Source organism: Hyperolius riggenbachi, chromosome 2, assembly GCF_040937935.1.
Source record: "Hyperolius riggenbachi isolate aHypRig1 chromosome 2, aHypRig1.pri, whole genome shotgun sequence".
In the NCBI taxonomy this organism is placed as follows: Eukaryota; Metazoa; Chordata; class Amphibia; order Anura; family Hyperoliidae; genus Hyperolius; species Hyperolius riggenbachi.
The window spans coordinates 157858028-157882049 of NC_090647.1; the positions used below are offsets into that span (position 1 = coordinate 157858028).

The 24022-nt window shown below is 48.9% G+C and overlaps 1 protein-coding gene across 1 annotated transcript in view; it reads left to right on the top strand.

The window, feature by feature from the left end:
- Positions 1–24022, top strand: part of LCP1 (lymphocyte cytosolic protein 1) — a 90067-nt gene that overhangs the window by 17303 nt on the left and 48742 nt on the right. The window contains exon 2 of the mRNA XM_068265213.1: positions 22434–22521. Coding sequence (XP_068121314.1) covers positions 22458–22521 — 64 coding nt within the window. The 5' untranslated portion in view covers positions 22434–22457. The remainder of the gene's footprint in view (positions 1–22433; positions 22522–24022) is intronic.

Below are 24022 nucleotides of genomic sequence, written 5' to 3' on the forward strand. Positions count from 1 at the left end.
CTCGGCAGCAGCAGCGCCAAGCCTCGGCACTGCCAAGCCCTTTTAAAATTGGTGACCCTGGGGAAGGAGAGGCTTACGGCCACCAACGTCCTGGCCGCCCTCAGGAAGCAGGAGCGGAGGTGGCTGACCCCCAGAGGCCTGGAAGTGGGGTATGTGGCAGCCGATAACGGGGCCAACCTGGTGGCAGCAGTGCAGCAGGGAAACCTCCAGCACATCCCCTGCTTGGCCCACGTGCTCAATCTTGTAGTGCAGCGCTTCTTGCGCACCTACCAGGGGATGCGCGAGCTGCTGCAGGATGCCCGGGCGGTGGTACGCTTTTTCCGCCTGTCAGCCACTGCCTCTGCACTCTTGTCCACCTTACAGCAGCAGTATGGAAGGCCACAACACCGGATGATCATCGACATGCCAGTTCGCTGGAATTCGACTCTGGCCATGTTGGAGCGGCTGTGTCAGCACAGGCTGGCTCTTAGGGCCTACATGCTAGACCCAAGTGTCCCCAGCAACCAGCAAGTCCCCATGATTACTGCCACTCAGTGGACACTGATGCAGCAAGTATGCCTGGTGCTGAGTCCCTTCCTGGAGGCAACCAAGATGGTCAGTGAGGAGCGGGCCTCTGTGTGCCAGTGGGTGCCCTTAGTTTGTCTACTGGAGCAGGCAATGGACAATTTAATTGAGCGTGGGGATGAAGCCCTGAGGCAGTTGGAAGAACAGGAGCAGATGGCAGCACAGTCCAGCTCAGAGGAGGGCTCACAGCAGGTAGTGGAAGAGTTGGAGGTCCCTAACCTGAATGAGGAGGAGGAGCAGAGTGCAGCAGGCGTTGTACGTGGATGGCGGTTTGAGGAGGACAACGACATGGCACAGGAAGAGGACAGGCATGCGTTATGGGACAATGGCGAGGACGAGGAAGATCTTGCTGGCAGGGCCCACTTGTTTCCCATGGCTGTGCACATGTTGCGCTGCCTTCGCAGGGACCCCCGGGTGATCCAGATGCGTTCAAGGGAGGACATCTGGATTACCTTGATGCTTGATCCCCGTCTGAAGGGGAAGCTGGGAGACTTAATGACGCCATCCACCACCGAGCAACGCACAAGGGAGTTGAAGGAGGCCCTTGTGCGCAGACTACTGGAAGCATTCCCCCAGCCTTCCACCCCCACTGTAACTGCTCTGCCAAGCCAGCAAGAGGTGCCTGCCATTGCCACTAGCAGCACAACAACAACCACCAGCAGCAGCAACTGGCGCCCCGGAGACCTGAAGAGCCTAAGCAAGAGCCTGTATGCAGTGCAGCAGCCCAGAACAGAGGTGCCCGCCACAGCATCCACCACCAACCAGCACAAGCAACGACTGACCACCATGGTGTCTGACTATATGGGGTCATCCAGCGGGCTCAATGACACAGACAGCCCCGTGGACCCCTTGGAGTACTGGGTCAAGAGACTGGACATCTGGAGCGAGCTTTCCCAGTACGCCCTGGAACTCCTATCCTGCCCTCCTTCCAGTGTCCTCTCAGAGAGATGCTTTAGTGCGGCCGGTGGCGTGGTCACAGAGAAGCGCTCTCGGCTCTCCCACGCCTCTGTGGACAAACTCACCTTCCTGAAAATCAACCAGGCTTGGGTGGAAGGTGAGTTCCTGGCCCCTATTGTCGGACACAGGGGGACATGAAGTGGCTGCTGCATGTGCTGTTGTTAACTATGCCTGCCTTTATAAAGACAGTTACTACCTGCCTAGTGCCTACCTTGGTTAATTTTTTGGTGTTATGGTACTACTACCAGTAAGTTGCCATGGTCCTCCTTCTGAGCTGCTGAACTGACCGCCCGCTTTGTCCTCCTGACTCAGTCGCTACTACACTCTGCGTTCACACTGCCCGGGTCACTGGGTGCATTTAACTTTTTGGCCAGCACTATGACGCTGTGCTACTACTACTACCACCAGTATGTTGCCATGGTCCTTCTGTGCTGCTGAACTGACCGCCCGCATTGTCCTCCTCCTCCTGACTCAGTCGCTTCCACCAATGTACTCTGTCTGCGTTATCACTGCACGGGTCACCGGGTGCATTTAATTTTTTGGCCAGCACTATGACGCTGTGCTGCTACTACTACCACCAGTATGTTGGCATGGTCCTTCTGTGCTGCTGCTGCTGAACTGACCGCCCGCATTGTCCTCCTCCTCCTGACTCAGTCGCTTCCCGCTGCTGCAATCTGCGTTCACACTGCCCGGGTCACTGGGTGCATTTAATTTTTTGGCCAGCACTATGACACTGTGCTGCTACTACTACCACCAGTATGTTGCCATGGTCCTTCTGTGCTGCTGCTGCTGCTGAACTGAACGCCCGCTTTGTCCTCCTCCTCCTCCTGACTCAGTCGCTACCACGGTACCACCAATGCACTCTGTCTGCGTTATCACTGCCCGGGTCACCGGGTGCATTTAATTTTTTGGCCAGCACTATGACGCTGTGCTGCTACTACTACCACCAGTATGTTGCCATAGTCCTTCTGTGCTGCTGCTGCTGAACTGAACGCCCGCTTTGTCCTCCTCCTCCTCTTCCTCCTGACTCAGTCGCTACCACGGTACCACCAATGCACTCTGTCTGCGTTATCACTGCCCGGGTCACCGGGTGCATTTAATTTTTTGGCCAGCACTATGACGCTGTGCTGCTACTACTACCACCAGTATGTTGCCATGGTCCTTCTGTGCTGCTGAACTGAACGCCCGCTTTGTCCTCCTCCTGACTCAGTCGCTACCACGGTACCACCAATGCACTCTGTCTGCGTTATCACTGCCCGGGTCACCAGGTGCATTTAATTTTTTGGCCAGCACTATGACGCTGTGCTGCTACTACTACCACCAGTATGTTGCCATGGTCCTTCTGTGCTGCTGCTGCTGCTGAACTGAACGCCCGCTTTGTCCTCCTCCTCCTCCTGACTCAGTCGCTACCACGGTACCACCAATGCACTCTGTCTGCGTTATCACTGCCCGGGTCACCGGGTGCATTTAATTTTTTGGCCAGCACTATGACGCTGTGCTGCTACTACTACCACCAGTATGTTGCCATGGTCCTTCTGTGCTGCTGCTGCTGCTGCTGAACTGAACGCCCGCTTTGTCCTCCTCCTCCTCCTGACTCAGTCGCTATTACGGTACCACCAATGCACTCTGTCTGCGTTATCACTGCCCGGGTCACCTGGTGCATTTAATTTTTTGGCCAGCACTATGACGCTGTGCTGCTACTACTACCACCAGTATGTTGCCATGGTCCTTCTGTGCTGCTGCTGCTGCTGAACTGAACGCCCGCTTTGTCCTCCTCCTCCTCCTGACTCAGTCGCTACCACGGCACCACCAATGCACTCTGTCTGCGTTATCACTGCCCGGGTCACCGGGTGCATTTAATTTTTTGGCCAGCACTATGACGCTGTGCTGCTACTACTACCACCAGTATGTTGCCATGGTCCTTCTGTGCTGCTGCTGCTGCTGAACTGAACGCCCGCTTTGTCCTCCTCCTCCTCCTGACTCAGTCGCTACCACGGTACCACCAATGCACTCTGTCTGCGTTATCACTGCCCGGGTCACCGGGTGCATTTAATTTTTTGGCCAGCACTATGACGCTGTGCTGCTACTACTACCACCAGTATGTTGCCATGGTCCTTCTGTGCTGCTGCTGCTGAACTGAACGCCCGCTTTGTCCTCCTCCTGACTCAGTCGCTACCACGGTACCACCAATGCACTCTGTCTGCGTTATCACTGCCTGGGTCACCAGGTGCATTTAATTTTTTGGCCAGCACTATGACGCTGTGCTGCTACTACTACCACCAGTATGTTGCCATGGTCCTTCTGTGCTGCTGCTGCTGCTGAACTGAACGCCCGCTTTGTCCTCCTCCTCCTCCTGACTCAGTCGCTACCACGGTACCACCAATGCACTCTGTCTGCGTTATCACTGCCCGGGTCACCGGGTGCATTTAATTTTTTGGCCAGCACTATGACGCTGTGCTGCTACTACTACCACCAGTATGTTGCCATGGTCCTTCTGTGCTGCTGCTGCTGAACTGAACGCCCGCTTTGTCCTCCTCCTCCTCCTGACTCAGTCGCTATTACGGTACCACCAATGCACTCTGTCTGCGTTATCACTGCCCGGGTCACCTGGTGCATTTAATTTTTTGGCCAGCACTATGACGCTGTGCTGCTACTACTACCACCAGTATGTTGCCATGGTCCTTCTGTGCTGCTGCTGCTGCTGAACTGAACGCCCGCTTTGTCCTCCTCCTCCTCCTGACTCAGTCGCTACCACGGTACCACCAATGCACTCTGTCTGCGTTATCACTGCCCGGGTCACCGGGTGCATTTAATTTTTTGGCCAGCACTATGACGCTGTGCTGCTACTACTACCACCAGTATGTTGCCATGGTCCTTCTGTGCTGCTGCTGCTGCTGAACTGAACTCCTCGTGACTCAGTCGCTACCACGGTACCACCAATGCACTCTGTCTGCGTTATCACTGCCCGGGTCACCGGGTGCATTTAATTTTTTGGCCAGCACTATGACGCTGTGCTGCTACTACTACCACCAGTATGTTGCCATGGTCCTTCTGTGCTGCTGCTGCTGCTGAACTGAACGCCCGCTTTGTCCTCCTCCTCCTCCTGACTCAGTCGCTACCACGGTACCACCAATGCACTCTGTCTGCGTTATCACTGCCCGGGTCACCGGGTGCATTTAATTTTTTGGCCAGCACTATGACGCTGTGCTGCTACTACTACCACCAGTATGTTGCCATGGTCCTTCTGTGCTGCTGCTGCTGAACTGAACGCCCGCTTTGTCCTCCTCCTCCTCCTGACTCAGTCGCTACCACGGTACCACCAATGCACTCTGTCTGCGTTATCACTGCCCGGGTCACCGGGTGCATTTAATTTTTTGGCCAGCACTATGACGCTGTGCTGCTACTACTACCACCAGTATGTTGCCATGGTCCTTCTGTGCTGCTGCTGCTGCTGCTGAACTGAACGCCCGCTTTGTCCTCCTCCTCCTCCTGACTCAGTCGCTACCACGGTACCACTAATGCACTCTGTCTGCGTTATCACTGCCCGGGTCACCGGGTGCATTTAATTTTTTGGCCAGCACTATGACGCTGTGCTGCTACTACTACCACCAGTATGTTGCCATGGTCCTTCTGTGCCGCTGCTGCTGCTGCTGAACTGAACGCCCGCTTTGTCCTCCTCCTCCTCCTGACTCAGTCGCTACCACGGTACCACCAATGTACTCTGTCTGCGTTATCACTGCCCGGGTCACCGGGTGCATTTAATTTTTTGGCCAGCACTATGACGCTGTGCTGCTACTACTACCACCAGTATGTTGCCATGGTCCTTCTGTGCTGCTGCTGCTGCTGCTGCTGAACTGAACGCCCGCTTTGTCCTCCTCCTCCTCCTGACTCAGTCGCTACCACGGTACCACCAATGCACTCTGTCTGCGTTATCACTGCCCGGGTCACCGGGTGCATTTAATTTTTTGGCCAGCACTATGACGCTGTGCTGCTACTACTACCACCAGTATGTTGCCATGGTCCTTCTGTGCTGCTGCTGCTGCTGAACTGAACTCCTCGTGACTCAGTCGCTACCACGGTACCACCAATGCACTCTGTCTGCGTTATCACTGCCCGGGTCACCGGGTGCATTTAATTTTTTGGCCAGCACTATGACGCTGTGCTGCTACTACTACCACCAGTATGTTGCCATGGTCCTTCTGTGCTGCTGCTGCTGCTGAACTGAACGCCCGCTTTGTCCTCCTCCTCCTCCTGACTCAGTCGCTACCACGGTACCACCAATGCACTCTGTCTGCGTTATCACTGCCCGGGTCACCGGGTGCATTTAATTTTTTGGCCAGCACTATGACGCTGTGCTGCTACTACTACCACCAGTATGTTGCCATGGTCCTTCTGTGCTGCTGCTGCTGCTGCTGAACTGAACGCCCGCTTTGTCCTCCTCCTCCTCCTGACTCAGTCGCTACCACGGTACCACTAATGCACTCTGTCTGCGTTATCACTGCCCGGGTCACCGGGTGCATTTAATTTTTTGGCCAGCACTATGACGCTGTGCTGCTACTACTACCACCAGTATGTTGCCATGGTCCTTCTGTGCCGCTGCTGCTGCTGCTGAACTGAACGCCCGCTTTGTCCTCCTCCTCCTCCTGACTCAGTCGCTACCACGGTACCACCAATGTACTCTGTCTGCGTTATCACTGCCCAGGTCACCGGGTGCATTTAATTTTTTGGCCAGCACTATGACGCTGTGCTGCTACTACTACCACCAGTATGTTGCCATGGTCCTTCTGTGCTGCTGCTGCTGCTGCTGCTGAACTGAACGCCCGCTTTGTCCTCCTCCTCCTCCTGACTCAGTCGCTACCACGGTACCACCAATGTACTCTGTCTGCGTTATCACTGCCCGGGTCACCGGGTGCATTTAATTTTTTGGCCAGCACTATGACGCTGTGCTGCTACTACTACTACCAGTATGTTGCCGTGGTCCTTCTGTGCTGCTGAACTGACCGCCCGCATAGTCCTTCTCCTGACTCAGTCGCTACCACCACTGCACTCTGCGTTCACACTGCCCGTGTCCACTGACAACTCTGCTGCGATGTCATTGCTAATTGCTGCAAAAAAAAAAACAAAAAAAAAAATTACAAAAACCTCTCTGGGGCCTTTTTGGCGTCAGCCACTCATCCTCCTCCAGCGGTACCTTCGCCGCCAAGTGCCATTGGAACTCGCCTTCACCTCTTTGACTGCTTAACGCGTATATCCCTTTTTAAAACCACTTATTAACAATTAATAGCCCCATTTAAAGTGTTGATTTCACTTTAAAATCCATTTTCTCTAGAAAAAAAAAATTTGGGGGAATTTTTTATGTTGAAGTTATGTTGCCCCTTATCACCTCGATAATCCATGCTATTTGGGGGATTGTAGCATGTTGGGGGATTGTAGCACGTTAAAAGAAAATCCGCCTCCGGGCGGGAATCCACGCGTGATTACGCCATTCACGGCAGAAAATCCGCGTGGTTGCGTGGACGCGAACGAAAATCCGCATGCGGCGGGGCCGAATGCGGATTTTTTTTGCAACCACGCGGATTGCCGAATTCGTGGATGAGGCACATCCGAGCATTACCGAGTTACAGTATGCTTAGGGATGCACCTATCTTTCAGTATCCAATGATATGATGGAATATATGATGTTAGCACAGGTTCACTTCAAGTCATTAAAACTTGTGAAAGGCACACTTGTGATGTGATATGCAGTATGCACCCAAGAAGAGCCCAGGGAATTGTAAAGGATCAGGATCTTTTACAATTTCAGGTACTAAAAACAAGGATTGTCAGAAGAACTTGCCAGTGATAATAATCCATTTGTGAAAGCAGCAGCATACATTTTCATACTAAGCACACTTATTTTTGCCGTAACTTCCTATTTCTAAGGAGTCCTTCAAAAAAAAAAAAAAAAAGAGGAAGGTAGATATAAATCTGACATAGATACAAGCATACCTATTGTGTGAAAATAGCAAAAAAACATTATACTGTTAGACGGGATTTAAAGAGGCACACCTTGGGCCCGATCCAATTCTCCTACATTTCCTCTTAGGTGATATTTTCATATCTTATCTATAAAATTCATTTTAAGCCACCAGCAAGCAAGAAAATACTCAAAATCATTTTTGGAAGTACTTTTTTCACCTACAGTACTTTGTGGTACTTTTTAAATTGCAGAGTGCTGAAAAGTCATTTTAAAAATAAGATGAAAATTATCTCCAAGGAGAAAACTCAGGAGAAAAAGTGAATTGGATCGAGCCCTTTGGGTTTGATGAATTGACCACTGCTACCGGCAGCAGGTATTTTAGGGTCATTTACCAGTACAACACAAAATAGATGTGACAGGGCACTGCACAAAACCATAAGCAAGCTGTTATTTAAAGTGGACCTGAACTCTTGCACAGGACAGAAGGAAAATGCACCCTGTTTGTCTTTAGAGAGTTTAGCCTGTCTAATTCCACCTCATCTGTGTCTAATCACAAGTTGTAATTTGATCTCTCCCCTGTGTCACCTGACTGCTAGGACAGAGATGTCAGATAAGCTCTTTTGAAAGCACAGGATGTTAACAATGTTAACACAGGATGTTGTGAATCAATGGGCTTGATTCACAAAACGGTGCTAACTGTTAGCACGGGCGTGCTAAACAGTTAGCACGCGAAGTGCCGCTCGTGAGATCGCGGACATTTGCACGCAAAAGTCCGCGTTATCACGTGCAAATGTCCGTGCTCGCGGGGATTTGCGCAGGCAAAAGTCCGTGATCGGCACTTCGCATGCTAACTGTTTAACACGCCCGTTCTAACAGTTAGCACTTTTTTGTGAATCAAGCCCTATGTCTGCTTCCATGAAACCAGGAAGTAGAAAAACTGCAGATTTGTTGTATGATTTCAATCAGCTGTAACAAAGAAATGTTTTTTTTTAAAAAAACACTTAGGACCACGGTGTTAAACTCCCCTAGTGACCAGGCCATTTTTTACTAAATAGGCCACTGCAGCTTTAAGGCCTCGCTGCAGGGCCGTACAACTCAGCACACAAGTGATTCCCCCCATCTTTTCTCCCCACCAACAGAGCTCTCTATTGAGCAAATCAAATTGTTTGTGCAGTAAGGAAAATTTGCATATACTGCAGTTCAACACTTGTTCTGGAAATTCTTAAGAATAGGAAATACCCTAGTAATGATCCAGTTAGTCAAGTTGATTCTCTGTCAGGAGTAAACCAAGCCAAGTCCACTCCAGCTAACTTCCTGCAGACTGGTCCAACTGTAAATTATGCCCAGAATAATTGTTTAGTTCCTGACAAGAATGAATGGGATCCTCCGTTTGAAAAATGGGAAATTGAAGCTTTGATTTATGAACTTGAGAATATTTCTATGAACTTTACACTGCTAAGAGTAACATAACTTTGCATGCATGCATTGAGTCTGCTTTGTCTTTGATTGAAATGAATCTGTGTGTGCATGACTTTAACTGATGCATGGAATGATATCTTTAATGATCGCTCTGGGAGTCAGTGTGAGCAACACTCAGTAACCAATGTCAATTCTGTCTCTCCGTTGCCCCTGGCAACGACATCACCTGCTAGCCTTGCTCCAGATGCACACCTTACTTCTCTAACCCGTTATAATGGTGGCAATAAGTCTTTTTTTAATTTCTTGCAGAATTGCAAAATTTTGAATTTGTGTTCTTTCTTTAGATTAGCTACTGCATTTCAGCAGTCCAGGTTTATTATCATATACCTGCTTGATAGCAAGATGAGAACTTGGGCTGAGGAAGTTGCTGATGAAAACGGGAGGTTTTTGATGACCCCCTAGAATTTGTTAAAATGATCAAAAAACTTTTTGCGAAAAAATACAAACAAATTCCTACTGATTTGTTTTTTGCATCCTGCAAACCAAATGATCCAGCAGACCCCAATGGATGCACTGAATCAGTTCCTGAGTCTCAGCAATCATGTTTGGTAACCTTAGAACTCCAACATCTGAATTTTCCAACTTCACAGTTGAAGAACTGTGGTTCAGATTCGCAAACTTTGTATCCTGATCCTCCTGTTTCAGCACCTTGCTCTAGTTCCGCGAATGGTTCAGAGCATCTGTTATGTGAACCTGAAATCACAGAATCATTGCCTTATCCAGAAAATGTTCCAGTACATTCGCCCTGTACCATGAATTACTCAGTAGTTCTGTCCAATGAAGCTGAGGTCGCAGAGTCTTATGCTTCACCCAGTACTTTGGATGCTTCAAGATCTTTAGCAGAGGACTCAGAGGCTCTGCTTACTTCAGTTGGTGCTGCAGTAATATTCACCTGTTTAGCAGCTGTCTTAGAATTACAGTCTCATCTAGTTAAGCTTGATGAATCTCTGTCCAGTGAAGCAGAAGCCATTGAAGCATTGTCCTCGTCAGCAAGTGTGTTAGATGTCTTACGCTGTACACACTACCCTGTACACTGTCTGATTTAGCTAATGTTGTTGAATCCCTGTCTGATGTTGTAGCAGCAAGAGAACTCCAGCCCTGTCCTCTGAATGTTTCAGAAGTCTTGCCCTGTAACATGGATAATTCTGACTCTCTGGTAAAAATAATAGAAGTCTCAGAATTTCAGTCCTGTTTAATGAGTGTTCCTGAAGTCCTGCCTTGTAGCTTGGAAAATTCTGGTTCTCTGTCCAGTGTGGCAGAAGTTCCAGAGTCCCCTTCCTCTCCAGTGAGTTCCTCAGTCTTGCCTAGTTCAGTGGGAGTTGCTGCAATACTGACTTGTTTTGCAGCTCTTTTGGAGCTCCAATCCAGTGTAGTAGGTGATGAGTCTCTGCCCAGTTCAGAGGAAGTTGTGGAGACTCTATCTAGTTCAGTGCATACATCAGAAGATTTGTCCTGTCCTGTCAATACCCCTGAACATTACTTGTTAATAACCTTGGTGGAATCAGTGACACCTAAGCCTGATTCTGCATTCTTTAGTGAGAGTACAGTAACTAAAGTCTAATCATGATGATTTTCTGCCCTGTCCTGGTTTCGGTCCTATTGTGACTGACTCTGAGGTCCGCAGTTCCTTGACATGCCCAGAAGTTTCTCTTGTACCAGTGTTCCCAGATGTGCTCTGTGTGCCAGAATGCCCAAGTGTGTCTTGTGTGTCAGCGTACTCAAATGCTTCCTTAGTGGTGACATGTTCTGATATTACCAGTCTGCCTGCATGCCCAGAGATGGTTCTGGTCCCTGAAAGTCCTGATCTCAATGTTTGTCCATGTAACCCTGACTCTGGAATTGCCCTGGGTTCCATAGGGGTTCTTGATAGTTCTCCATGTGAGCCTGAAGGGTGTTCTAACCTCTTGGAATCTCTATGGAGCTTCAAAGTGTTCTGGGAGATTTCTGAAGAAATTTGTCCTGGTGCCTTGGACTGGTTCGACAGTGGGTACTGTGTTGGAAAGGACAGTTCCGGTGGGCACTGCATTAAAAGGTTTGGCATTTTGGACAGTCCCTGGAAGGTGGTGGGTATCACTCTGAGAGTTTCGGGGGACGTTTTCCTGAAAATCACAGTTCTGATGGGTATCACACTGGGGCTTGTTGTACTAATGGGCATGGTTCTGGAGGTTCTGGTTCCCATTGGTTCAGTCTTGGTGTGACTGATTCTGGAATTTGGTCTTGACGGGCTGTCCCGACCTTCATGAGTTATCAGTGATATTAGTTTGCTGGATTTTCTGCATCTGATTTTCTGGTTTGGGTGGTTCAGGAGAATTATGCCAGTTTCTATAGTTGTCTGGAAGCCGCCTTTAAAGGAGGGGGGTACTGTCATGATCCCTCCTGTAGCATGTTCTGTCCGTTGCAGTGGAGCTGCAAACGGACAGTTCTGGCTTATCTGCTTGCATTTGGTTGTGCATTTGCAATAAGTCTCATTGTTACTTGCAATCACTTTGCAATTCAGGGCAGCTCAGGATGCTGTCATCATTCCACCAATTGCTTGCTGCAGCTGAATTGCAGACAGATTACTTTGGATTTGCTGCATGCATGTTGTTGCATAATACTGCATGTATTTGTTATGAAAGTCCTTTGCATTCACAGTCAGCTAGCAGATCAGACCAGCTCAAGATTTAGTAATTACCATTCAGCTGTGTGGGAGTTTGCATGTCTGCATCCATTGGCTGTTGTCCACATAAAAGTCTGCCTCCCATTTCAGACTCTTCCCGACATAGCGGTCAGTACGCTGGTCTGCTGAGCACTTTGTCACTCTGTAATAGATCTGTTATTGTAGTTCAATGCAACCTTATTACTTGTGCTTTAGCTAGTTCTTGATAAATATATATGCAGACATGCTAATATATATTTATCCGTTAGTTAAGCCGTTTGTTATTTTTCTGTATTATTGTTTATTGCCTTGTTTCCATGCCTGATGGACGTTCGCTGCATCCGCAGTAGGTCAGTGAAGTACACTATCATGTTAACTTGGATTCTGCCATCACCACGTTAGTGACTGGTAGTATTCCTGCTACTCTAGTCTCTGGGAACGTAACTATAGGCTGCGGTTGCTATTAGTTACGTTCTTTCCTGTAGTCTTGCCTGTGTGGATGCTTACTGGTGACTGGTTGTTAACCTGCTTGCTCTGCTTCTGTGGATGTGACTGTGAAATGTGGTTGCTACTAGTTACGCTCCAATCTATAGTCCTGTCTTGTACCTGTCTGAATGCTTGCTATGGCTAGGGCAGCACTTAGTCTTGCAAGCGTTCCGTCTGTCTTTCTTGTATCTGTTTTATTACTTAGCCAGAGGCTCAGACAGCATCCACCCTGGGCAACAGTCAGTCAGTCAGTCAGTCAGTCTGTCTGTTCGTTCTTTGTCTGTTTACTCAAACCATAGGCAGCACAACATTGCACTACGCTACCATTGTGTCTTATTTGTAGCGATATCAGAAGCCCAGAGCTGCAGTTGCTCTGAGCAACCTGTGTAGCCTCTTCCATTATTCAGCTACTAGCCTTGTTGCTCTGGGTGGTCAGAAAGTATACCCCCCCCCCCCCCCCCCAGGCATTACAAGTTGTTTCCATTTAGTGCTGGTCATATTCTCTGTCTTGAGCTTATTCAGTCTAAAGTGAGGGTGTGATGGTAAGTGCTAAAATCATCTAACATCCTATAAACTTTTTTTTTTTTAATGGGTAAGTACAGCTGCCACAGAATGAATAATGTGACATGTTGAATTTGAGCTGCAGTTCCACCTAATCCTCTTTATCCAGGCACTTTTCCTATATTAATAGCAGGCATGCTGGCAATAGCCTTACACAGCTCAGCTCTTGAAAGGAGAGGATCAGCAGGGCTGCCAGCCAACTGGTATCATTTAAAAGGAAACACATATGGCAGCCTCCATATGCTTCTCACTTTAGGTTTCCTTTAATTAATGTAAGATAGAAACATTCTTGAAAAAAAGAGTAACAGAAGAAGTGTCTAAAATTTCCTTTCTTGGTGTCACAAAAAGTTGGCTCCTAAGAGTGGAAATATGGTCTGGGAGGGGGCAAAAAGTAACTTAAAATCAAGTAATTAAGTGTAAAGTCCATCTACAGATAAACCAAAATGAAGACACCACTTCCACTATGAACTTAGCGTAAGTCTGGCTCTTTTTATTAGAGAGGTTGGAGAATATGCCACATTAGTTGTCTGTAGGGAGTAAACAAGATGGTTCTGAGTGGGAAAAGCAGAACTGTAAAGGAGAAGTAAAACAGTTGAAGCAAGGGAAAGACAGAAGGAGAAGCAGGACTGAGAAGTTAGAAAGGAAATACTATGTCATGAGTAACTTTAACTCATGGACTGTGTTTTTGTAGACATTTATAATACTGTATCGTAGCATACATAATACACTTGGCAGGTCTGTGGATGCATTTCATTGTCTGTAAAGGTAACCGATTTTCTTGGGCATAAGTCAAATATAATGATTCGCTCAACCACCTCTTACACAATCTGATTAAATTAAAATGTACTTGTGATCTTAACCATTAACAAAAACCTATGAACTATGTGTCAACGGCCTAAGTGAATCAGCAAACTTGGACAAAAGCAACCCTAACCTGGGTCATATCAGGCCATAACAAATAATGCTGACAAATTACCAAAAACAGCATTCCCGTGACTGCACTTGCACTAAGTAAAATTGTGAATGATTCCAGGATGACATGTATTTATTACAAAAGCTTCCCACTCTTGGTGTTGCTGCATAACTGCACTGCATGACTGCTTTTTCACTAACAATACAATACAATACAATACAATAACATTTGTAATGCGCTTTTCTCCCATAGGACTCAAAGCGCATAACTGTGTCTCAGATTAATACAGGGTTGCAGGATGGGTTGTGTTACAGAGGAGATAGTCAGATGTTCATGAATGCCAGACTGAAGAGGTAGGTTTTCAGTTTAGACTTAAATGCTTCCAGGGATGGAGCTGTCCCGATTGGGTGTGGCAGGGAGTTCCAAAGTGTAGGGGCAGCATGACAAAAGGCTCTGTCTCCAAAGGTTTTGAGGTGGACTCTGGGGGTGACCAAGGTGTTACGTCCTTTTGATCTAAGATTGTGGGGGGTGTGATGTAGTTGCAACAAGTCCTTCAGGTATCCAGGGCCCAGATTGTGCAAGGATTTGAATGTCAGTAAGCCAATCTTAAACAGAATTCTCCATTTTATCGGTAGCCAGTGGAGTGAGCTCAGGGTTGGTGTTATGTGGCAATGGTGGGGTTGGCTCGTTAACAGCCTTGTGGCGGCATTCTGTACTAATTGCAGGCGGCGTAAGTTTTTCTTATGCAGGCCTGTGTAGAGGACGTTGCAGTAGTCTAACCTTGATGTGACGAAGGCATGAACTAGGGTTGGAAGATCCTCTGAAGGAATTAGGTGTTTAATCCCTGCAATATTCCTTAGGTGAAAGAAGGAATGTTTCACAACAGCTGAGATTTGATTCCTGAAGCTTAATTTCCCATCAATCAGTACTCCCAGGCTGCGCCCACAGTCTGAGTTGTTCAGGTCTGAGCTCCCTATCCTTAGCGGTGTTGGTTGAGACTGGGGCTGCTTTGCTGTTGAGCCCTGGCCCTCGATAACAAGAACCTCAGTTTTGTCAGCATTAAGTTTTAGCCAATTATTATTCATCCACTCCTGAAGCTCAGCTAAGCATGCGTTTATTTGTGGAGTAGGGTCTGTGACGTCAGGTTTGAATGACAAATATAGCTGGGTGTCATCAGCATAGCATTGATATGTCAGGCCATGTTTTTGTATGATTTCTCCAAGTGGCAGCATGTATATGGTGAACAGTAAAGGGGATAATATTGCGCCCTGAGGTACACCGTATTTTAGTGGTACAGGGTTGGAGAGGAAGGGCCCTAAGGCTACCCTTTGTGTTCTGCCAGCCAGGAAGGAGTTGAACCACCGGAGAACAATGCCATCTATGCCACAGTACTCTTGTAGCCTGTTGAGCAAGATTTCATGATCGACTGTGTCAAAAGACGCTGAGAGGTCGAGCAAAATCAGGATGAAACATTGACCCTTGTCTCTTGCAATGAGCAGATCATTGCAAATCTGGGTAAGGGCTGTTTCACAGCTGTGATATTTCCTGAAGCCAGATTGAAGAGGGTCAAGGATGTTGTTTCTGGAGATCCTGGCTTCAAGTTGGAGGTAGACAGCTTTTTTTAATAACTTTTCCCAGAAAGGGGAGCTTTGAGACAGGTCTGTAGCTGTTTAGAGCATCTGGGTCTAAGGATGGTTTCTTGAGTAGAGGCCTGATGATTGCTTCTTTCAGAGTAGAGGGAAACCACCCTTCTTGTAAGGAGCCGTTGACTATTTTGTGGAATGCTGGTGTAAATAGTTCAGGGCACTTCAACATGAACTTAGTGGGGCCAGGGTCCAGATCGCAGGTAGTCTGGCGAAGGTTTGAGAGGATATCCAAGATGTCTTTTTCAGTGATAACCTTTCAGCGTCTTCAGCATGTTTTCTTGTGGTAGTAGGTTTAAAGGATACAGTGGGGCATTAGTGCGCAGGCGCTGGCCGGGCGGCGCACAACCTACACTGTGCGCCCGTGAGTGCTCTGTGCATGTGCATGACATAGTTTAGGACGCGCCCAGATGGGCCAGCGTCTGCGCACTAATGCCCGATTCCTGTGACCCAGAATAGGCTGCAGGGGGGCATTTAGCTGCCAAAGGAGGATGACGTAGGAGAACGGGGGAAGAGGTGGGCATCAGGACAGTTCTCTGTACATGCCTGCTCCACCCGTCTCTCCTACTTCATTCGGCTCTGGTATCCTTTAAGGCTGAAAATAATCTTTTAGAGTAAAGAAGAAATACTGAGTTTCATACCACTGGACAGGTGCACTCGTAAACATTTTTGAATTTCAGTACTCTAAAGGGAGTACTTATGCTTTGAACTACTAAATGTGATTGTTTTCAGAATATTTATTGTTCAATTTCAATTTCAAGTGGGCTTTCATCTTGTTGCCTGTTGCCATTTGAACTGGTATGAATCTGTAAGTCAAGAAGTTTTCCCAAACAAAACACAAACATCTCTTGAAAAAGTGTGTCAGGTGCACTTGAAAGTTTGAAACTGCAGTAGTGTTGGTGATTTTACACATCTGAATGGACATCTTGCTCCATGTAATCAATTGTATGCACCAGAAAACAAGTGTGGAACTGTAGACTTTTCTATGGCTGTACAAGTGCTGTATCCTGGATGCTCTGCGCAATATAGAGATGGATGAAGATCTTACTAACTATTCTTTCACTTCCGTTACTTTTTCTTTCAATGTCATACTAACTCCTCCTCATGTCTGTCTAGTGATGTGGTTTCAACATTTGCGCATATTTAATACTAGACCTAATGTAGTGACCATTAGAGAGCCTGTTATATTATTATTAATATTTTAACAGAGTTTAGTAAATCAGGGCCAAGGAGTCTAAAACCTGGAATGGATTTGGTAAGGTAGTACCAGTAAGCTCACGCATGCGCAGTATTCTTATTTAGTATTTATATAGCGCCGACATATTACGCAGCGCTGTACAGACTATATTGTCTTGTTGCTGGTTGTCCCTCAGAGGGCCTCACAATCTAATCCCTACTATAGTCATACGTTTGTTGTTTTGCAAAGCCACATATACATATGTTAGGCGTTTTCTAATTGCGAATAATAATCATTATTGTATAGTTATTTTGTTTTTGTGATGTTGTTCTGGGATGGGACGTGGAGCGCTTGTGTCTGTTTGTGCTGCCGCCGTCTGATCCGGCTGCTTTGGCGTCTCCCGCCCCTTCCCCGGGGCCTGCGTGCGGGGGGCGGGGCTTGGCGGACGCGCCGGGTGAGCTATTGGGCGCGCTCGTCGTGTCTGCCTGCTCCGCCCCTCCGCTCGCATTGGCCCTGGTGTTGTTGCGGGAGATGCCGTACCTGCGGTCGGATTGGACGGCGGCCTGCACATAGACGCAGCGCAGTCCACAGAGAGACACGCCTCCTGAAGAAGCCGGCAGAGTCCGGCGAAATCGATCGAGGACGCCGTCCTCCACCATGAGGTCTTTCCCTCCATGCCTCCATGCTGCCTAAATCGGGTGTTGCATTCTTCTCTCCATACCTCCATCACTAGAGACTCGGCTAGTCTTTCCAGGCTCCGTCATAGCAGGCCAACACCAAGGCCCTAGACCGGTGGATACAGTAAGAGCCCTCAGGGCACCTCAACTGCACATGCTGCCTGCATAGAGACATTGTTAACATTGCCATGCACCTTGTCTGCTTGTTTTGCTTTGTGAATTGGCTAGCACTGGATGTGCCTTGCTGCTGCTTCAACTTGATACATGCTGCTACTTGATGTGCTTGTTTGCCAAAAATTCCTTAGGAATCACACTGCATGTGCTATGCTATGCTATAATACAAGACTGCACTCTGCCATATCAACATACTATACTGAGGTGACTTGCTAGCCTGATGGGACGCTGAGTACTCCATTTTGTTCTATTGGATGATTATGTGCACAATATAGGAGGCTATATGATATGAAGAAATCATTATGTACTGGATGAATGTTCTGGAATCCATTTTTCAAATGAACTTCCTATGATATCCATAAATCTCTGCTTGTGAGGGATTCAGCAACATTTTTTCATAACAAGGTTTTGATCTATTTTTGCAGGGCTGCGCAGCCATTTATACGTGTGCACACGATCCAGAGATACATCTATGTTTAGGAGGGGGAGAGTATAGGGGACGCCTGGGTGGGTATGTGCATGGATGGGGTGGGGGATGGGTCATATGGTGGGACTTTTATCTTGCAGTTTTTAATAATGAGCATATGTTTGAATAAAGTTTTGTATTTTTGAATAAGACTGATTTGTATTCAATCAGGTCTCACTCCTCCTTTACTCTATCTCATAGTTTGTACTAGTCATACGTCCAGTGGCGGACACAGGCAGCAGTGGGCCCCTGTGCAAAATATGAATTGTGGGCCCCCCTGCGCGCCGCGGCAAAAAATGGGTGCGGCTATAAAAAACGGGCGTGGATAGAACCTGCGGCGCGTAGCGCCGCGGCAAAAAATGGGCGTGGCAATGACCGGATAAGGGCGGAGCTAACTGTAATTTAAAGTGATCCCGGGGTGAGAGTGATATGGAGGCTGCCATATTTATTTCCTTTTAAACAATACTAGTTGCCTGGCGGCCCTGCTGATCTATTTGGCTGCAGTAATAAACTGAATTACACCAGCAACAAGCATGCAGCTTAATCTTCTCAGTTCTGACAATATTGTCAGAAACCCCTGACCTGCTGCATGCTTGTTCAGGGTCTATGGTTGAAAGAATAAGAGGCAGAGGACCAGAACGGCAACCAGGCAACTGGTATTGCTTAAGGCTTCTTGCACACCAAGACGTTGTGTTAGGTGGCACGTTAAGGTCGCATAACGTGCACCTAACACAACGTATGGTGCTGCAAAAGCCGACGGTAGAGTGAGCCGCGTTAGGCTGCTCGATGCCCATAATATCTCCCAGAGTGGCGCTGATTGGCCAGCGGGACCACGTGATGCGGAGCGAGACACTCCGCATCACGTGGTCCCGCCGGCCAATCAGCGCCCGCCAGTGCAGTGAATATTAAGTAGCCATGTGCGCGGCTACTGTAGCTGGCTCTCCCCGCCTCCTCCGCCCCCCACTGCGCATGTGCAAACAGTCTAACGCGGCTATAGCCGCTCCAACGCCGTAGCATGCTGCACTTTGCACAGAACGTGCAGCGTTACATGTAACGCAACGTGGGCTGTGTGAACAGCCCACTTGTGTTACATTGCTGTGCGTTGGGGGAGCGTTACAGGCGCACTAACGTGCGCCTGTAACGTCTTGGTGTGCAAGCAGCCTAAAAGGAGAGAAATATGGCAGCCTCAATATTATTCTCACCTCAGGTTCCCTTGAAAAGTGCAACGCAAAGACAGTGGGCCCAAGTTTTGGTGACCCTTTCCCTAGAAAATTCACATAATTGTGCAGGTTTTCTCAAGAAAATACACATAATGTGAGCAGATTTGCCCAGAAAATACATTCAATCATGTCGGCAGATTTGCCCAGAAAATACGTGCAATGATGTCGGCAGATATGCCCAGAAAATACGTGCAATGATGTCGGCAGATATGCCCAGAAAATACGTGCAATGATGTCGGCAGATATGCCCAGAAAATACGTGCAATGATGTCGGCAGATATGCCCAGAAAATACGTGCAATGATGTCGGCAGATATGCCCAGAAAATACGTGCAATCATGTCGGCAGATATGCCCAGAAAATACGTGCAATCATGTCGGCAGATATGCCCAGAAAATACGTGCAATCATGTCGGCAGATTTGCCCAGAAAACACATGCAATCATGTAGCAAATTTGCCCAGAACATACATGCAATCATGTGGCAGACCTGCCCAGAACATACACGCAATCATGTGGCAGACCTGCCCAGAACATACACGCAATCATGTGGCAGACCTGCCCAGAACATACACCTGCTAAAATAAATAATAAAAAAAAAACATTTACTCACCTGCAGCAGCAGACCTCCTGTCCCAGCCTCCATCCGGCGCGCAGCTCCCATGGGTGGTTGGGTGGATAGGTAGCCTGGTGGGTAGGTAGGCAGCCGGGTGGGTAGGTAGGTAGCCCTTAGCCGGGTGGGTAAGTAGCCTGATGGGTGGCTGGGTAGCCGGGTGGGTAGCCTGGTGGGTGGCTGGGTAGGCGGGTGGGTAGGTAGCCTGGTGGGTGGGTAGGTGGGTGGTTAGGTAGCTGGGTGGGTAGGTAGCCTGGTGGGTTGGTAGGTAGCCGGGTGGGTAGGTAGGTAGGTAGCCTGGTGGGTAGGTAGGTAGCCGGGTGGGTGTGTAGGTAGCCGGGTGAGTGGTTAGGTATCCGGGTGGGTAGGTAGCCGGGTGGGTGGGTAGGTAGCCGGGTGGTTAGGCAGCCGGGTGGGTAGGTAGGTATCCGGGTGGGTAGGTAGCCGGGTGGGTGGTTAGGTAGCCGGGTGGGTGGGTAGGTAGCCGGGTGGGTGGGTAGGTAGCCGGGTAGGTAGGTAGCCGGCAGGGTGGTTAGGTAGCCGGGTGGGTAGCTAGGTAGCCGGGTGGGTAGGTAGCCGGGTGGGTAGGTAGCCAGGTAGATAGCCGGCAGGGTGGTTAGGTAGCCGGGTGGGTAGCTAGGTAGCCGGGTGGGTAGGTAGCCAGGTAGATAGCCGGCAGGGTGGTTAGGTAGCCGGGTGGGTAGCTAGGTAGCCGGGTGGGTGGGTAGGTAGCCTGGTTAGGTAGCCGGGTAGGTAGCCGGGTGGATGGTTAGGTAGCGGGGTAGGTAGCCGGGTGGGTGGGTAAGGTAGCCGGGTGGGTGTGTAGGTAGCCAGGTGGGTGGGTAGGTAGCCAGGTAGGTAGGTAGCCGGCAGGGTGGTTAGGTAGCCGGGTGGGTGGGTAGGTAGCCGGGTGGGTAGGTAGCCAGGTAGATAGCCGGCAGGATGGTTAGGTAGCCGGGTGGGTAGCTAGGTAGCCGGGTGGGTAGGTAGCCAGGTGGGTAGGTAGCCAGGTAGATAGCCGGCAGGGTGGTTAGGTAGCCGGGTGGGTAGGTAGCCAGGTAGGTAGCCGGCAGGGTGGTTAGGTAGCCGGGTGGGTGGGTAGGTAGCCGGGTGGGTAGGTAGCCAGGTAGATAGCCGGCAGGGTGGTTAGGTAGCCGGGTGGGTAGGTAGCCAGGTAGGTAGCCGGCAGGGTGGTTAGGTAGCCGGGTGGGTGGGTAGGTAGCCGGGTGGGTAGGTAGCCAGGTAGATAGCCGGCAGGGTGGTTAGGTAGCCGGGTGGGTAGGTAGCCAGGTAGATAGCCGGCAGGGTGGTTAGGTAGCCGGGTGGGTAGCTAGGTAGCCGGGTGGGTGGGTAGGTAGCCTGGTTAGGTAGCCGGGTAGGTAGCCGGGTGGATGGTTAGGTAGCGGGGTAGGTAGCCGGGTGGGTGGGTAAGGTAGCCGGGTGGGTAGCTATCCGGGTGGGGGGCCCGACTCCTATCCTCCCTCACTCACCTCGGGGCCCCCCTCCCGGTATGCGCTGCAGCCGGCGGGAGAGCAGAAAATACAGGAAGTCTCCGGCCGGAGCTGCAGCAGACGCTAGAGGCAGCTGCTGCTTAGTTTCCGATATGTCTCCAAGTTGGAGACCAAGCGGCAGCTGCCGCCCCGGCCGGAGACTTCTTGTATTTTCCGCTCTCCCGCCGCATGAGGGGGGGGGGGGGGCGAGGTGAGGGGGGAGGACAGGAGTTGGGCCCCCCAGGTTAAAAAAATAATACATAAAAAAAAAAAAAATTTAAATAAAAAAAAACCTGCAATACTTAATGGGCCCCTGAAGCAGCGGAACTTCAGGGGCCCTCGTGCGGCGGCACGGCCTGCACGGCCGTATGTCCGCCACTGTATACGTCTATGTATGTATCATGTAGTGTATGTATCGTAGTCTAGGGCCAATTTAGGGGGAAGCCAATTAACTTATCTGTATGTTTTTGGGATGTGGGAAGAAACCAAAGTGTCACACAGACACGGGGAGAACATGAAACTCCGTGCAGATAGTGCCCTGGCTGGGGTTCGAACTGGGTACCCAGCCCTGCAAGGCGAGTGTGTGCTACTGTGCATGTGCAAGTCATCGACATGTCCTTGTCTGCAGTCCTTTGGGGGGGCGCATCGCTGGAGCAGTCCAGTGGAAGAGGACTTGGGAAGCCTGTCCAGAGGCTTCTCTCTATTGAGGTGAGTACCTCTATGTTTTTTCCCTACAGGTCCACTTTAACTTAAAGCACGCCTGACCCAGTACAAAGTTATCTAAGGTAAGAACAGAGGTATGTTCATGCAAAATGCACATACCTCTGAGCGATGACCATTTGTCTCCTCATTCACCCTGGTCCCGCTAATCACTCCTTGAAAAATGTGAATTTTTGCTTCAGACATGAAGAAGCAGGCTTACTGTGATGTTCACTCCTATCACCTTCCTATTCTTTCTTCTTCTCCGCCACATTCAATCCCTTTAGGAGGAGGGGATAGGAAGGTGATAGGCGGGGAAACACAACAAGCCTGCCTCTTCCTGTCAGAAAATTTGACAAAAAGTAACATTTTTCAAGGAGTGATTACAGGGTCCAGGGTGACAAGGAAAGGAACGGACAAGGCATGTGAATTCAGCATCAACATACCTCTGTGCTTATCTTAGGAAACTTTGCATCAGGTATCACAATTTCAATAACCTTTAAACCATTATTGTTATGGTCGGATATGACCCAGATGGGGGCAGCAAAACTTTGCCTTATAATAACTGAATATTAAAAGTCCAGGTCAATTTTGTTAAATCATTGAACCTTTGCTAATTTTTGACCCTAAGATCAGAACTATTGATTATAGCAATATCAGACTATTATGTTGTAAAAGCTCAGAATAATGTATGAAAATCTGCCGTTTTTTCCCATTTAGGGCTGAAGTAAATAACAGTGCAGGATGGCGTCTCGACCTATCACAGAAGAAGAAATGGAGGAGCTAAGGGATGCCTTCAGTAAAATTGGTAAGCTTTTGTATTTTTGTGCTGACTGTTTGTTGTTATGAAAAGAATGAGAAACATGTTACAATATTTTTAATTGTATTTCAATTTCGCCGAAAACGATCCAATTTTTTGGTTGTTTGAAAGTTCCAAGGTAGTTGTTTCAGATACCACACACGTGTGTTCAAGATCGTTGCAATTTGGTAACAAATGATCGTATATGGTGAGAAAGTTGGTTGGGTTGAAAAACATTTCACTTAATAATCAACTTTTGATCTTTTTTGATTTTTAATATGAAAATCTTTAATATGGATTTATCTAATTTAAAGGGAACCTGTCTGAATTGAGAGGGCAATGGAGGCTGACAAATGCATTTGATTTTAATCAATTTACATTGCCTGGATGTCCTGCTGACCATCTGCCTCTAAAGCAGGGGTCTCAAACTCGCGGCCCGCGAAACATTTGCGGCCCTCGATACAATATTTTGCGGCCCGCGCCAGCAAAAGCTTCCTTATAGTACGCTTCAGTGCTCCCAAGTAATCTGCCGCATCCCCGCCGCTAAACGAGGGCTGCAGAGCCCCCAAATCGCCCGGGGGGCAATCCGGCGGCATTTCCTAGAAGGGGCAGAGCTTTCAACTTCAGCTCTGCCCCTCCAGACGTCAATCGCCGCCTCTCCCCACCCCTATCTGTGAAGGAAGAGTGAGAGGGGCGGGCAGAGGCGGCGATGCGCCGCGATTGACGTCAGGAGGGGCAGAGCTGAAGCTGAAAGCTCTGCCCCTTCCAGGAAATGCCGGCGGATTGCCCCCCCCCCCCCGGCGATTTGGGGGCTCTGCAGCCCTCGTTTTGCGGCGGGGACACGGCGGATTACGTATAATGGGAGCGCTGAAGCGAACTATAAGGTAAAATAGGCAGAATAGTTCGCTTCAGTGTGAACTTGATTTTGAACTAAAAATCAATGCAAGGGACGGGGGGGGGGGGGGGGGGGGGGGGGGTCGGGGGGTCAGAGAGGCGGCATTAGCTGCTGATTGTGAAATCCCTTATGCGGCCCAGCCTCATCCTGACTTTGCCTCCTGCGGCCCAGCCTCATCCTGACTTTGCCTCCTGGGGCCCCCAGGTAAATTGAGTTTGAGACCCCTGCTCTAAAGCCTCATATACACGGTACAATTTTTCGTTAGATTGGATCGATTATACGGATCTATTAGATCATTTCCAACCGGTCCAATCGGATTGTGTTAGATTTTGCAAGAGATTTTGGGTCCTTACCAAAACAAAATCTAACGCAAAATTGATCTGAAAAAATGTGAACATCTACACAGGATGCAATTTCCTATTACTGTAGATCTATCTAATAGATCCGTCTACCTGATAGAAAATAGTAACGTGTAGATGAGGCCTAATACTTTTAGCCATAGTCCCTGAACAAGCATGCACGCTTGATGTTTTTGACAAAAATCTAACCAGATTAGCTGCACACTTGTTTCAGGTATGTGATTGAAACACTACTGAAGCCAGTAAGATTAGCAGG